The sequence below is a fragment of the Mustela lutreola genome, chromosome 18, assembly GCF_030435805.1.
Source record: "Mustela lutreola isolate mMusLut2 chromosome 18, mMusLut2.pri, whole genome shotgun sequence".
Taxonomy (NCBI): Eukaryota; Metazoa; Chordata; class Mammalia; order Carnivora; family Mustelidae; genus Mustela; species Mustela lutreola.
This window is the reverse complement of record NC_081307.1, coordinates 19,452,529-19,468,290: the sequence shown is the minus strand read 5'-3', so window position 1 is coordinate 19,468,290 and position 15,762 is coordinate 19,452,529. Positions and strand designations below refer to the sequence as shown.

The window sequence follows — 15,762 nt, the reverse complement described above, 5'->3', positions numbered from 1 at the left end:
CCCCCACATGCCTCACCTATCCTCCCCTCCTTATGCACATGCTCTCTCTTCTCTCTCAAAAAAAAAAAAAAAGACTCTAGTGAAATTTCTTAATTGTCTATGACCTTCAAATTGTTTTCCTGTTGATATACAGTCTTAAATAAGGCAAAGGAAAAAAAAGAATCTTTCTATTCTAAAATTAGTTAATCTCCACTCTCATCAGAGCCTAATAGCTAGAGACTGGCTACTCACCAAGGAGCTTGCATTTGTGCATGCATACCTATGCCTGCCTAATTAGAGCCTAGGCAGAGATAAGTCTTGTCATCTTGCAGCTTTGGAAGTGATTTTTCCTGAGCTAGGAATATCTTTTTTTTTTTTTCCCCCCAAGATAAGAGTGATAAACTTGACAAACTCAATCATATTAGTACTCTTAAAATGGCTAATGCAGTTATTCCACAAATGTTTATTACAAGTGTGAACCCAACATTTTAGGTAAGTAGTAACAATGTAGTCTCCTTCGAAATGTTACACCTGTGTATTCTTCCGAAAGGATCAAAGATGTGGCAACTGTATAATGCTATTCCATTTCCAACGGAAGGCCTTGGTAAGACTTTCAGAAGAGAGGAGCCTGTGCTACCTACACGACACTGGCACGCTTTGCACTCTATTCCAGCGTTTCCATTTTGGGAAATGCGACTTCGCTTTTCATACTTTAGTAGTCGTCAATGACTTTCCATCACCGATTTGCTACTCTGTGGGAGTATGTCAGTACAGACTTTTATTTCTTGTTTTTAGATTCTTCTGGTTGGGAGCATAAGGTTGATATTCATGGGAAAAGTTGACGATTCCAGGGAAGTTGTGTTTTTATACTAATCTACCCTACAGGATATCAAGTGAAGAGTAAGTTTCTGCACCAAAATAAAATGGTTTACTGGGACAGAAATATTCTCGTTTCAATTACTTAACAACCCACAGAAATTTGCCTGGCATCTTCTATGCATTTTTTAATAGAAGTGGGAAGAGGTTTGATGCGTTTGTGTCACAGAGTAGCTACTTCAGGGGAGATTAGCTTGCTTTTAATCTAGTCGACAGAAAGATAATCTCAAAGACATAAGCGCTTAGATTTCTTTGAATTTATGCCACTCAGTACCTTTTTTTTCCTTTCAATATGGTTGCTGTGTGGTGTGACCACATACACTCATTAATGTTAAGTGAAACGGAGCACACTATACATGGTAATTATGTATATAATTCAGATACAGTACATTTATTGAGGTGCTTCCATTGGAAGCCAGTGCGTTCATCATCACATGAAGGGAAAAAGGAAACGATCTCAAAAGCATTTGTATTTTTTTCCATTTCATGGATCATAAAACCAGGGCTTTGGCCGAACTACCTCTAGAATTCTTCCTACCCTCCCGCCCCCGCCCCGGATTTTCAGCAACCACTTTGGAACCAGCTACACGCTAAATTTAGAATTGCCGCCACAAAAGAACACCTGGTGGGGAAGCATGGGCTGGGAGGAGCGCCCGGGAGGAGCCCCGGACTCCTGTCAGGGAGCGGTCATGTATGGTCACCGAGTCACCTGACAAAGGAGTTCAAGTTCTCAGAGCAAGTCATCTGTGATTCCAACTCCGGAAATCTCTGGAGTCACAATCACAGAGCTGCTTCCTCCTTCCACAGTCCCCGTCCACGCCAGAAGACACAACCCTTCTGAGTGGTTCATTGCCACTCACACCACCCCCCCCCCAAAAAAAAAAAAAAACGTGGAGCAAAGTAGGCTTCGTCGCCCAAACACGACAATGTAAGGTCTGGGAAACCGGGCCCGCCCTTGCTGTCCTCTGCCTGTTTACAAGGACCCACAAGTTGGTAGCGAGAATTTTCCAAGGTGGAGGCGGGGACACTGCCTCAGCGCCTGAAGACTCTGTAGTGGCGCATCTGTCGGGGTGTCGCTCCCCACCTGCCTCGGCAGGCGGGGGGTCCTGTGCGCCCCAGGCCGGCTTCCCCCGGCCTCCCCGGCGTGCGTCTCTGCGCGAAGCGCGGCCGCTGCCGCTCCGGGACGGCTCCGAGTTGCGGGCGACGGCGAGGGCTTGGTGTGTGCGTAGGGGGCGCCCCCCGCCCGACGCCCGGAGCGAGCGCCACCGTCCCGAGCCGCCGCGCCCGCCTCCTCCACTTTACCCCGAGTCCCGCTTCCACCCGGGAGGCGGAAGGGCCAAGGTGGGCCCCTTCCCTCCCACCTCGGGCGCCCCTGAGATACCCAGCGGCGAGGGGGCGCGGGGTCAGGTGGGGTCCCGGGGTGCTGGGCGGACGCCGGGAGTGTCCACAAAGCCCGCCCCGGGGCGCAGCGGGCCGCGCGGGTGGAGGCGGCCGGAGGCCGGAGGGGCGGGGACGCGCGGGGGCGGGGCGGAGGCTCCCGCCTCCTCCTCTCGATCCTCCCCCTCCTCTTCCTCCTCCCCCACCTCCCGCTCTTCGTCCTCCTCCTCCTCCTCCTCGCTCTCCTAGCGCTGCCGCCGACTCCACCGGGCTGAGGAGCGGGGAGTCCGCGGCGCTGGCTTGGGGCTGCGGGATGGGGAGTTAGCGCCACGGCGGCGGCAGTGGCCGCAGCGCAACCGGCCGCCGCCCCCGGGTCTGTCCCGCCGGGGGTGCGGGGCGCGGCCAGCCCGCCCCGGAGCCAGGCCCGCGGGCGGCGGCGACGGAGGAGCTGGGCAGGTGGATGCGGCTGGAAGATGGCGCCCTCGGGCCCGGGCAGCGTCAGGCGGCGGTGCCGGCGGGTGCTCTACTGGATCCCGGTGGTGTTCATCAGCCTTCTGCTCGGCTGGTCCTACTACGCCTACGCCATCCAGCTGTGCATAGGTGAGTGCGCGCCGCGCCCGCCACCGACCCCGCCGGCCCCCGGGAGGGAGGGCATGCACCTGTCCGCAGCCTCTCCGCTCGCCCCCCGCCCCCTACGCAGCCCCCTCGACAGTCCCGGGACGCCGAGCGCCCGCCGCACCAGCGGCGCTTCCACCCTCCCCACCCCGGAGACCCCCTTGCGCCCCCCGTGCTGCCGGGCGGCTTCGCGTCCGCTGCCGCCGCGGCCGAAAACAGCCTCCGGGCAGCCTCCCTCCACTCACACTCCCTTGCCTCCCCCTTACAACTCGGGTTACGGTCACCTCTACTCCATCGAGTACGCAGCCCAGCCGCCCCTCCGCCTTCCGCTATCCACCGCCACCCCAGCCACACCCCCTACCTCGGCTGGACCGCACCTGCGAGAACTACTGTCTCCGCCGCCGGCAGCCTCCGAGGGGAAGTGAGGCCCGGGGAGGCTGCGGTGGGAGCTGGAGGGTTCCAGGCTGGGCCCAGGATTCGAGCTGCGCCAGACCCGCGCGGGGGGGATGGTGGCCTCGGCCTTCGGTGTCAGGGCTATCTTTCGCTGGTTGTCCTTAATCCACTTCTTGAAAATTTGTGACAGCGCTGTGGGGCGTTTCTGCTGCCTTGATGATTTGGGGATTGCCAGTTGTACACTTTCTAGTTAAAAAGAGGTGAAGGTGGGTGAGCTATTAGAAAGTCTTTTCCAAAGACATGCAATATGCAGGACTATCATTTAGACGTTGCAATACTAGAGGGGGAAAAAAGTGACTCTCCGAGGTTTGGGGGGTTTTTGTTTTTTTGTTTTTTTGTTTTTCATCCAGAGAGCCAAGTGGCTCAAGTCCAAGTTTTAGGCTCCTGAATTGGTGGGTAGGGTACTGTCAATGCTAAAGATAGAAGAAGAAGAAAATAAAAGTTCAGTATGCACAATAGGGAATACAGTTCTGTTCCTGAATGTAAGCAGGCTTCTACCTTCAGAGGTTTGTGAAAGCTGACCTGTGCTATCAGAAACCGTGTTAAAACAGAAGATGACCCTTTTGCCAGTGATTTCTGATTGCTTTTTGTGTCTGGTGTTTCACCTGAGAAGGTGTCTATGTTTTTGTGGTACCCAGCTCCAGTTTTGGGTGGGACAGGAATAGAGATTAAACAGTGTCGGGTTTAGTTGAACCTTATCAATCAAAGAATTTCAGAACTTCAGGACTCAGACATAGAATCTTGTCTGAAACCGTCTTACCTCCAAATGTTGCTCCTTATAAGAAACAGGTATCACAATAATACCTCCAAGTAATTACTGACATAACTTTCAAGAGAATTGAGACTAAGATACCGTATTTAAGTGTGATATTATTGAATTTAGACATGATTTCAGGACAAAAGAAGTGAATCTGTTTTAGAATAGGGTTGGGTTGCACTAAAATCGTCAAGATGCAATATCTAAATATGTTATATTCAAGTCATCCAAAATGTATAGAAAAAAGGTTTTCAGGAACATGTTTAATTTTTGTATTAATTGTTATTATCAAAACAGCTTGTCTGATTGAGATATGCTCTATAGGTTACATAACTACTAGAAACCTTCATTGCATTGCATTGGTTTGCCCTCTTTAAAGCAGTGAACAGTTTCAATTATTGTAACTAGAAGCTTGGGCTGATACACTGTTTCATGTCTACCAGGAGGAAGCATATGAAGGCAGGCAGAGCTTTTTTTCCTTGCAACTCCCTCTGTCCTGGCTAATGTGAGACATGGGAGGTCTTACTGTACTGGATAGATAGGTCATAGGGGAAGAATAAATAGAAAATAATAGTTCTCTCGGGGTCATATTTTTATATATACAGTCCGGAAATTTAAGGTAAATCTCATGTATCCATGAAATTTATATCCCCATTTTAGTAAGTGAAATTTGGACTCTTTTTAAACTGCCTAAGTGACATGGCCTGTTATTATTTACCTCTGATCAAAAGTGAAGTCTTGGGGTGCCTGGGTGGCTCAGTTGGTTAAGCAGCTGCCTTTGGTTCAGGTCATGATCCTAGAGTCCTAGGGTTTAGTCCCACATAGGGCTCCCGCTCTGCGGGAGGGTCTGCTTCTCCCTCTGACCTCTCCCCCCCCATGCTCTCTCCTCTCATTCTCTTTCTCAAATAAATAGATAAAATCCTTAAAAAAGAATAAATAAATAAAAAGTGAAGTCTTGTATCACCTCTTGTCACCCCCTGCCTGGCCTGGTAAGACGCCTGTCATGTTGAAAGCAATCTAGAAATGGTCCTGAAAAAAACAGAAGATGCAGAGGCAATAACTCTGCTTTTGTCAGAAAGTAATTTTTATATTTTTATTACTGTAGAAACAAATAGTAATCATATGAAAGTCTAGATTGTAGCGTCTAGGAAACAGAACAAATTAAAAATAAATTTCATTCTAGAAACTATGGCAGTTTAGGGGTGGGAAGCTCTAATAGTGTGGATAGATAGCCTTGGTTGAGTAGGAAGTTGAAATTAACTGTGCAGTTCCTTTATAAGCCCTGGGAAAGATGGCGGCTAGTATGACAGATACACAACCAGCCTCCTCTACTTGTCATAAACAAAGCAACCTTCCCTACCTCCACCCCCATGACTAGCCAACCCCCCCCCCCCCCCCAGCAGCATTAATCACATCTCAGACTGCCCTGTCCTTTGTGGATTCCTTTTCTGTTAGAAGTTGCTATTTACAATCAGATTTTCCAAATTTCACCTATACAACACTGGCCAGGGTTGGGACCAGAGGGTGGTGGTGACTGGAAACTGAAATAGGTAATAGAATAAAATAAACAGGGTGATTTACCCTAGTCCTCCTTTTACATCTGCTGTCAGCGGAGGATGACCCTGAATATAAATTACTTTGTGCCCTTTGCTGAATGAACTGCAATTTAGGAGTAGTGCTTATCCCGGTATCCTTGGAAACTGGAGATAATGATTCTCATTACAGTTAGTTTCTATATTTAACAATGTGAATGTGTGTGGCTCTCTAGGCACTTTTTTGGTTAGCATGATGTTTGCTTAGTGGTTGTGTTTTATGAAATTATAAAGTCATATCTCTTCTTGGAATATGTGTATATAAAAATATATGGGATACACCTATATGTTGTATGAGAGTCAAGGGTTTTGGTTAAGTATCTTTCCAGTCTACCCAAGAAAATATGGAGGAGTTCTGCTAATACTTGTGAACAGTTCAGAACATGATATAGTTTGTTGATTAGCTATGATTTTTTTTATTCATATTATTTGTCCCTCCTGCCTTCCCTCTCTCTCCTCCTGCTCTCTCCGCCCAGCTTCTTTTGGGTCTCATCTGTCTTTTCACCCCTTTAGTTAATTTGAATTAGATAAGTTCAAAGGGTAAAATTTGTGAGGTGGTGCTTTGGGATGCTGAACTGGAATAAGGCCAGTCTGCACTCTCAGCCGTGGTTGGTTCAGTGGACATATTCAACGTGGTTTATAGGTTTTACAAACTCATTAAGGGCAGTGACCTTGTTAACTTTGCTTGTTGAGGAAGTAACTGAAGTTTTCCCGTTTACGCGCTAACATTCAAAGTTGTTTTAACTTTTTTTCTACCTTTTTATTTTGTTATCTTTTCAAATTTAAAAGTCTCAAGAACAGTACAGGAAAACTCCACATAGCCTCATTCTACCATTTTGGCTTCCGTGGCTCCAAACCATACTACTTCTCCGCCCTCACTTTAAGCAGGTGCCGCGAAACAGTTCCTCTCCGGTTGTGTGCTCACATGGTTCTGAGTTTGCTTATGGCTTTCCTTAAGTCATTTGAAGCAACCATGAAGCTTGACAAGCTTAGGGATTATCTAGACCAACCCCCTCCTGCCTTTGTAGAGGAAGGTGAATGATCAAGCTCTGTGTCCGTTCTCCAAATTAACCAGCAAAGCCGTGACTTCAGCTGCTGTGGTACGAATGTTAAAACGTCTGTCCCCCCTTCCCTACAGTGCCCTCCCCCAGCTCTCTCGAGTCCACTGGGACTATTTAGCAAGTCTATTAAATTTTGTTGTTGCTGAATATGGGTGGACCCAGCACCGAAAGTGAGGCAACAGCTTTTACAAAATGATTTCAGAGTTTTAGAATGATTTATAGTCTGGGCCACCTAGTTACCACCACTCAACTTTGCTGCTGTAGCAAAAAGGCAGTGATAGATAGTGCCTTAACAGGTGGTTGTGGCGGAGTTCCAAGGAAAGTTTATTTACAAAAATAGTGGGCAGGCCTGACTTGGCCCTTAGGCAGTAGATTGCTGACTCAGGAATATGTTAAGAAGTGAGCCCCTTAGAATATGGGGTGTATACACACAGGTTTGTAAATCTTTATTAATAAACAATCCTCAGAAATGATTGCCGCCTCTTACATTACACAGTGATTTTTGAAGATGTTCAAGAGCTAAATGAGCTAGTGTACGTACTTTGAGATCAATTTGGGAGAGATACAGTTATGCTTTCCTTCTTTTAAACAGACATAAGGATAGAATATGTAACATCTCATACTAGGATACTGTTAAGCAATGATCCACCATTAATTCAAGTTCAAGGATGGAGACTAACAGGGCTCTAAATTAACTTCCATCACGAATTAAATTTGAACTGGACAGAGATGGAAGTGTGTTCTTGTTATTGGTAAACTATCATTTAAAAAAATTTCCAGGAGGGGCCCCTGGGTGGCTCAGTGGGTTAAGCCACTGCCTTTGGCTTGGGTCATGATCCCAGGGTCCTGGGATCGAGCCCCGCATCGGGCTCTCTGCTCAGCGGGGAGCCTGCTTCCTTCTCTCTCTCTCTCTGCCTGCCTCTCTGCCTGCTTGTGATCTCTCTCTGTCAAATAAATAAATAAAAAATCTTTAAAAAAAATTTTCCAGGAAATTAAAGCTTCTTTTGAAAAAACTGCAGACAGATGATCTTGGGAATACAAGTGTTACTATCCATAATAATTAAAATAATTTTAAATGACATAGAAGGTACATACATAGAAAACTGATATAAATGTTTAATGCCTAAATGACTAAGAAATCATTTCTTGCTGAAATGGACTTTTTGACGTTCTCAAATATTTTGAAGATTTTAAATTATATGAAAGAGGCATAAAAAACTCAACATTTCATCAACTCTAACCCAAATGTATAGGATAGGATGTGCTTCAAATTTTGATCTGTGCTGTCTACCGTTTGACTTTAATATAAATGGTCCCTGAGAAAGCAGGAGGAGAGAAGACTCTGCTTAATGCTTTCTTGGTTCCATTTAGTGCGTCAGAGAATTCTTTTTCTTTTGATGTATTGGACAATGCAGCATTACCATTTGCTATTACATCCTATTAGAGATAACATATCTTATAGAATAGAGACAACAAACAATCATCACAGTTCTTAGCATGCAGAGGAGCTCCATAATTATTGAATGAATTGATCTCATTGTGATTTTTGGCAAGTCTTATTCAATCCATTTTTAATGTAAGAACATGTCCTCGGATAATGTAAATAAGCAAAAGAACAGAATCCTGTAGTAAAAACTCAATTTAAACTAAGGCTCGTTATAGAAAGCTTCGTTTCCAACGCGTACTGAGAATGTCATCCATGCCATTAGGTTAAATATGGGCTCCAGTGTTTCCAGTAATTAAACAGAAACCAAAGGGATGGTTTCTTAAATCACGATAATTAATTGTCTCTAGAGATGGTGCATTTCCACAAGGTTAGGAAGAAGTCAGCTTCAGAAGGGTTTGAGGAACGTTCATTCAAAAGCATTTATTGAATCCTGTTTTGCGCCAGGCACTTTACTCCACAGAGGTGATTTAGAGGAAAACTTAATGGAGATCTTTTCCTATTAGCTAAGAAAAAAATTACCTCCGGAGGGGTGGGGGGGGAAACCTTGAAACCTTCTCTCTGACTTTGGCATAAGGAGAGGGGGTTGTTTCCTTTCAGAATGCCACTCCCACAGCACAGAGGCAGGAAAGCCTAAATGGAAAACAAAATACCCACTCCTAGGAGCCTGTGAATTGGTTGTTGGACCGGCATAAAAGAATAATCAATGAAGTAGGTTAAAAAAAAAAAAAAAAAGCTGATGGAGAGCACTTCAGGAGTAATGAATTTCTAATTATGTTATAAATCATACCACATGTAAATATCTCAGAGTAAGATTACAACCAGCAATTTTTGCTCCTGCTATGAACTAGGTGGTTGTTCTGTTCCCTCCTTTTGTACCCGATGCCAGGGCAGCTTTTACTTTGCTCCCAGCCCAGGGTCTGTGATTTGGTGGGTGAAATTGAGGAAGGAGCGAACTTCCTGAAAACAACTTATCGAATCTACGGAAAGACTAGAAGACAGAGCTTAGAAAATAAGCAGAGGCCAAGAGGAGGTGGATGAGGTAAAGCTGACATTATACCAGAGGAATGGTCTTTCGCAAGAGCTGCTGCTCTGGTGTCTGGCCATCCCAGAGCACTCCTCTCTGTGACTTTGTAAAGATGATTCCAGGAGCATCAGCTGGCTGAGCTGACATTGTTGTGCCCATGTCCCGGGCAACAGGGTTCAGCAAGAACAGGTGTTTGATCTTTTTGGCCTCCATGGTGGGAAGATGTGCCAGGAAGACAACACACACACACACACACACACACACACAAACACAGACACGCACGCATCCCACAGATTAGCATGGTTGAGGATTCTCATGAATGTCTTTGTTTGTTTTTATTTTTCATCTTGATGGAAAATTTGTCCTTTTTCATCTAAAAAAAATGGACCCATGACTTACATTTTTTTCAGTTTATGCTGCTGATTTCTTGTATTTTGATGGTTGTGTCACATCTCTCAGCCTTCTTTTCTCTAGGAAGGGTGAGTTCGTGAGTCCCCTGTGACTCCAGCACTGTTTGTCATGACTGTAGAAATACAGTTTCTAGCTTGTAAAATGATAGATTAGAACATGGCATGGATCCTTGGGAAGACAGTATTCCAAAGAAAGATCATTTAGAAAGACAGTCTTAATATGATGTGGAACCATGTGATTTTATATTACTATTTAGAGATACCACAGGGAACTAATAATAAAAGTAGAACGTAATTGAATTAATTCTTTCATAGTCTGTTAGAAAATTGTTGAGATATCTTTTAATTCCCTTGAGGGTAATTTTATTGTAATGTCTTCATTTTTACCTCAGTCAAACGCTGAGAGTGCAAAAGGGTGGAATTTGCAGGGCAAGGGGCGGGGCGAGGGCAGCAGAGAGGAGGTAGGTGACCTGATTTCTTAAGAAGCATATGGTAGCAATAAAGTAACGAGCTATGATTGCTGGAAGTTTTTCCTTTCCAAAATTCTGTCACATTTTGAAACATATGTGTAGCATTTTTCCTAATCTGACTTTTCATCTGACTGCGACTTTTAAATTCAATTAGAAATATTAGTGCCAGAAATGTTACAAAACCCATTTTTATTTGGGAGGCGGTCTTGAGCAAAAATATGTGCTGCATTGATCGTCTCAGCACTTGTCTGCACTCTAAAACGCGTACTTGACAGTAGTTCCTTTTAGATATGTTGTTGATTACATTTTAAAAATGCAAATGAAGGAGAAGTGCTTTTCTAGATGATTGAGTTTTATTTCGTTGCCAGTGTTTCTCCCTGGTATCCCCAGATTTCTCTTCTCATGAAGTGTAAGTGAAGCGTTCCTCTTGTACTTACTTTGACCTCTTTGGATTTATTTGCCAGCATTGCCACCGTGGAGGAGCAGAATGATGCAAAGAAGTGCATCAGCAAAATAAGCACCAATAGACAAAAAACCTTTAAAAAAAATTCCTTCAAAACCAATATCCCAAGAATACAGTCATTTCAAGGTAGTTTATCTTCGTGATCATCTTATAATAGATATAATCCTTGTTTAAAAAAAAAAGCAGCTCGTGTATTTCCAAGAACTTTACAGATTTATTTGCTTATAATTCTGTGAAATTTGGAGAACTAAAATGCTTCATCATGGTTTTATGTATTTTCTTATATAGATATAAAATCAAGTTTCTGTCTCTGTGTTAATTGCATTCTGTGAAAACTGGATTTTCAGCCTATTTGAAGGGTATGTTGAGAATGAGGTGTCTTAACACTCAGACAGGAATCTGTCCCTGATCCTTCTGGGGGCCCAAGGGTCATCTCAAAGTGGCAGGTAGCTCACTGTGAGATGTGGCTTTTCACCAAATTTGTAGGGATCTGAAACATGGTGGGGCTTTAAATATCGTCTCTATACTGCACATGTTATTCACATTGGGGGCACAAGTGGGAAGGGCAGTCTGTTCCAACACAGCTGATGTCAAGCTCTCATGAGAGACACCAGACACCACTTACAGGGAATGAAAGAGATTTCAGTTATAAGCCCCAAACTTAAAGTCAAAAGCCTGCTGTCAATTGCAGGGGCTAATCTGTGATCGAAGTTATTTCTAAGTCGGCAATTCCATGTGACATGTTTTAGGAAGAAAGGAAGTCAGAGAATTATGTACTTGACAGGGTATGACTGGTGATTCTCCAGGACATCTCCAGGGAGGTCAGTTAATGTGAAGGGGTCAAGCACCGAGACCAGCTGGACTTAGTCGGGGTTTTGATCATAGCATATTTGTAATGAAATGCTGCCTATTCCAGGACTAGAACAAACTCAAAGCTAACAACTGAGAGCAGGATGTCAGTTGGAGGAGGGTAAAGAATAGGGATTCATTATAGGCCCCCCCCATAACTCACATTTTAACAAATATTTACAAAATCCAAGAATCGAGTGCATTTCAACTATCCATAATTTATTTAATAATCTTTTAATGTATTCATTCACTCAAGAATATTAACTCCTCTTAGAGTTTACATTCTAGTTGCAGGGTTGGGGAGAACAGGTAAGAAACATAGGTAAGTAGCTTTTATCACTTGTAAGAGCCGTGACCAAAAGCAAGGCAGAAAGGATTGGGAAGGGTGGTGGAAGGTTTGCATTTTCAATAAGGGTGCTCCTGGAATCTGAGCAAGATGCTGAGGGGGTTAACCATTGCTGATGCAGGGAAGAAATGCATCTCAGGTCCATCTCAAGTCCTTCTAAAAGGGAGACTCCTGAGGCCGGAGTCTGCATGCATGTTGGAGGGCGGATAAGGAAAACATTTTGTCTGCAGTGGACGGAACCAGGGCAATGGCAGTCGGTGACAAGGTCACAGGGACCTGGTAAAGACGGAGATTATATTGGGCCTTAAAGGCCCCTGTGAAGATTGTGGCTGTGCTCGGAGAGAGGAGGACCTGCTGCAGGATATTGAGTAGTAGAGGGACATGCTGTGGCTTATGTTTACAAAGATGGTACTTACTGCTGAGTAATGTAGGCTATTTCATCAGTCTACGCGAGGAAAGTGGTATCTCACACCAGGATGGGGGCAGTAGAAGTGAGGATTCTGGATGCATTCTGAGAGACCACAGAATGTCCAGACAGACTTATGTGAGTTGTGAAGAAAAGGAAAAAAAGTAAAAATGATTCCAGTCTTTTGAGCTAAACACTCAGAAGGATGGCGATCAGCCAAGATGGAAAAGCTGCAGGTAGAATGAGGTGACCTTAGATCAGTCGTGGGTATGTTGACGTTGAAATAGACATGCTGAGTGAGCAGTTGCATGTATAACCTTGGCATTTGGGGAAGAGTCAGGACTGGAGGAATACATTTGGGAGTCTTCAGCATAAAAGTAGATTTAAAGAATTAATGCTTGATACATTTGTCCCACCAAAGGAATACATGGAAAGTGAGCAGAGACAAAACAGTGAGAGGTCAGGAGATGAGGGGTACCGGCACAAAATGGAGGAAAATTGAGAATGCGGTGTCCTGAGGCCCGAGGAGGAAGGGGGTTCAAGGAGGAATCAGCCGATACACTCAGATGTCCAATGAAATAAGGCCTGAGAATTTAGTGATGTGGATATTGAACTTTTATTTTGATTTTATTACTGACCACACTGAGACCCCAAGCAGAAAAGGTTTATCAACAAGAAACATGTATACCAGTGTGCGGATTGCTGGGAAATCTGAACTCATTCAGTCCAAATTAAAAAGGGCTTTACTCTATTAGGCAAGCTTAACTTTCTCATTATACGGAGATAATCTACAGAAAATTTCATGAGAGCGGTTAACGATGTCTGATTAACATTGTAGTCCTGAGACAAGAGGACAGCACATAGCACGTAATATTTCCTTTTTCTTAAACGAAGGAATGCCAGCTGAACTTATTTGGGCCTTTTGTGAGCTCAGTAGACAGTTTAAGCATCCAAGAACATGAATCCTGGTGAGCCTGGGTGACTTAGTCGTTAAGTGTCTGCCTTCGGCTCAGGTCATGATCCCAGGACCTTGGGATGGAGCCCTGTGCGGTGCTCCCTGCTCAGCGGGAAGCCTGCTTCTGTCTCTCCCACTGCCCCTGCTTGTGTTCCCTCTTTCGATCTCTCCCTCTCTGTCAAATAAATAAATAAAATCTAAAAAAAAGAGAATATGAATCCTTTATGAGAGCATTATCTATTTTACTTTTTTATTATTTGATCAATCAGATGTTCATGAATAAGTTTGTAGTATTTTTATGGTTTCAGGTTATGGGCTGAATTCCCCCCCCCCCCCACACCCAAAATTCATGTTGAAACCTTAACTCTCAGTAACTCGGAAGGTGGCTGTGTTTAGAGATAGAACCTTAAAGAGGCAGTTAAGTTACAATTAGGTCATTAGGATAGGTTCTAACACCATACGATTGTGGGAAGTTTGGATTCAGACAGAGAAGAAAGACCGTGTGAAGACACAGGAGGAAGATGACCATCCATAAGCCAGGGAGAGAGACCTCAGAAAAAACCAAACCTGCTAACATCTTGACTTCAGCTTCCAGAACTATGAGAAAATAGATTTTTCCTTGTTTAGGTTCTGCACTCAGCAGCACTTTGTTACGGCATCCCTAGCAAACTAATACACAAATACAAGAAGATGCTTTTTTTTTCCTTTCTGGGCATTGAGATGTAATCATCTATAATAAAGATTTAGATAAAATGAATTGTAGAATCCATTTGAAAATTTAAAGGAGCATTAAAAATAATTTAGAATATATTAAATATTAGCACTAATATAAAAATAATCACTAAAAATAAGTGAGATACATCTGTACCAAGTACTCAAACCCTGTTTTAATAGTTTTCAGATAACTGAAATCTCCCTGTGAAGCACAGACATTTTTTAATCCCTTTTAGATTAAAAAAAAAAAGGTCTTCTAAAATGTTTCAGCTCCCCCTTTCCTTGCCCCGACCTTTCTCAAATAGAGCATGCTGAACATAATTTAACTCTGAGTAAAGGCTATTAATCCCAGACAGATATGCGTATGAAGTGGATATCCAAGACCCTTGACTTCCTCGTATTTACATTCCCAGTTTCTTCTCATTCTTATTGACTGAAAAGGTCAAGAAGGAATGGAATTTGTCATTTTACTTGACCATTCTTTTGAATCTCAGGCATTGAGAAGCTGGGAAGGCTCATGAATGAAGCACTTCAGTGGAAAAGCCTAGCCAGGCATCTACATTGTTTTCAAAAGATTTTATTTATTTTATTTGAGAGAGAGATCACAAGTAGGCAGAGAGGTAGGCAGAGAGAGAGGAGGAAGCAGGCTCCCTGCCAAGCAGAGAGCCCGATGAGGGGTTAGATCCCAGGACCCTGAGATCATGACCCAAGCCTAAGGCAGAAGCTTTAACCCACTGAGCCACCCAGGTGCTCCGGTTGTTTCCACCTTTAATGTTGCTTCGAACGTGGTTGCGCAAATAGATACCTGTTTAGGTCCCTGAATCAGTTCTTATAGGTGTATGTGCACAGAAGAGTGATGTTGGATTACATGATAATTGTAGGTTCATTTTTTTTTTTTTTTAAGGATTACCATACAGTTTTCCTGGAACCTTGATTTTTGTTGAAAGTGTGATTCCAGAGAAGCCTGGATATGCCCTTGTTAAACATCCAAATTTGAAAGTCTTCAGAGTTATCTAGGTGGGCCATCCCAATGTCACTGTAGCGATTTTTAACTATCTTGTCCTTTAATGGTGTAGCAGAAATGTGGTGGTCTGGGAATCATGACTGATATTTTGCCCATGAGGCAGGCTTCATTACTGAAAAGTGTGTCCCTCATGAAATGCGGGCCATCAAGTATCGCCGAGGCAGAAATGTTAAGAGTTGCTGGCCTATTGTACATAGTCTAAAATTCAACAGTTCCTGAGTAAACAGAGCACCACTGCTCACTGGCAGACATTGTATCTTTTTAAAGAGCAACAAGTATAGAAGGCGCACACACTTGGTACCTGAGCTAGTGGGGAGAAGTGGGGTAGCTTACTCGGTTCTGTGGTTGCATCAGTAACCTGTGCTATTCCTCGTGAACTGGGTCCCCATCCACAGTATGGGACTGCACGATTCACACACGAATAGCAAGTCGTTCGATTGTCTGCAGAGCTAGGGTAAATGAAAATGGTTTACAAACAGAAGCAAAAATCAGTATGTACAACTGGGGAGAGAGCCAGGCAGGAAACACGAAGCAGCTCATACAATGAGCAGAGGAAGAGACCCAGTCCAAATATTGATGACTCTCTTACTCAACTCTGCACACAAATTCTGGAACTTCCCACTTACATTAATGAATACATCTACCGTATAATTAGGTGGTATTTGTATAATACTGCACTCTTGTAATATACTGTATCATACGGCAGAGGCAGTGTGAGTTTTTCATCTGTGTGTGGGCTGCCAGTTTATGCTTATATCAGATTATACCAAATTTGCAGCAACGGGACCATACATAGCCACCGTTACAGTGCAGTAGACTGTTAGCACTGTGGGACATGCAGCATAGGGCAAGGATCTGAATGTTGCATGTGAGTAGAAGACCCCTCGTTCAAGCTGAGATCGAAGGAAGTTTGTGTGTGTGCATTTATTCCATGAATATGTGAC

General features: G+C 43.9%; 1 protein-coding gene across 3 annotated transcripts in view; it reads left to right on the top strand.

The window, feature by feature from the left end:
• The first annotated feature begins 2,527 nt into the window (after nt 1–2,527).
• Nucleotides 2,528–15,762, top strand: part of ZDHHC2 (zinc finger DHHC-type palmitoyltransferase 2) — an 82,061-nt gene continuing 68,826 nt past the window's right edge. For all 3 annotated transcript variants that reach the window (XR_009349637.1, XR_009349636.1, XM_059156035.1), the window contains exon 1: nt 2,528–2,832. Coding sequence is in view for 1 of the 3 variants with exons in the window: in XM_059156035.1 (XP_059012018.1) it covers nt 2,706–2,832 (127 nt within the window). In the remaining 2 variants the exon portion in view is untranslated. The remainder of the gene's footprint in view (nt 2,833–15,762) is intronic.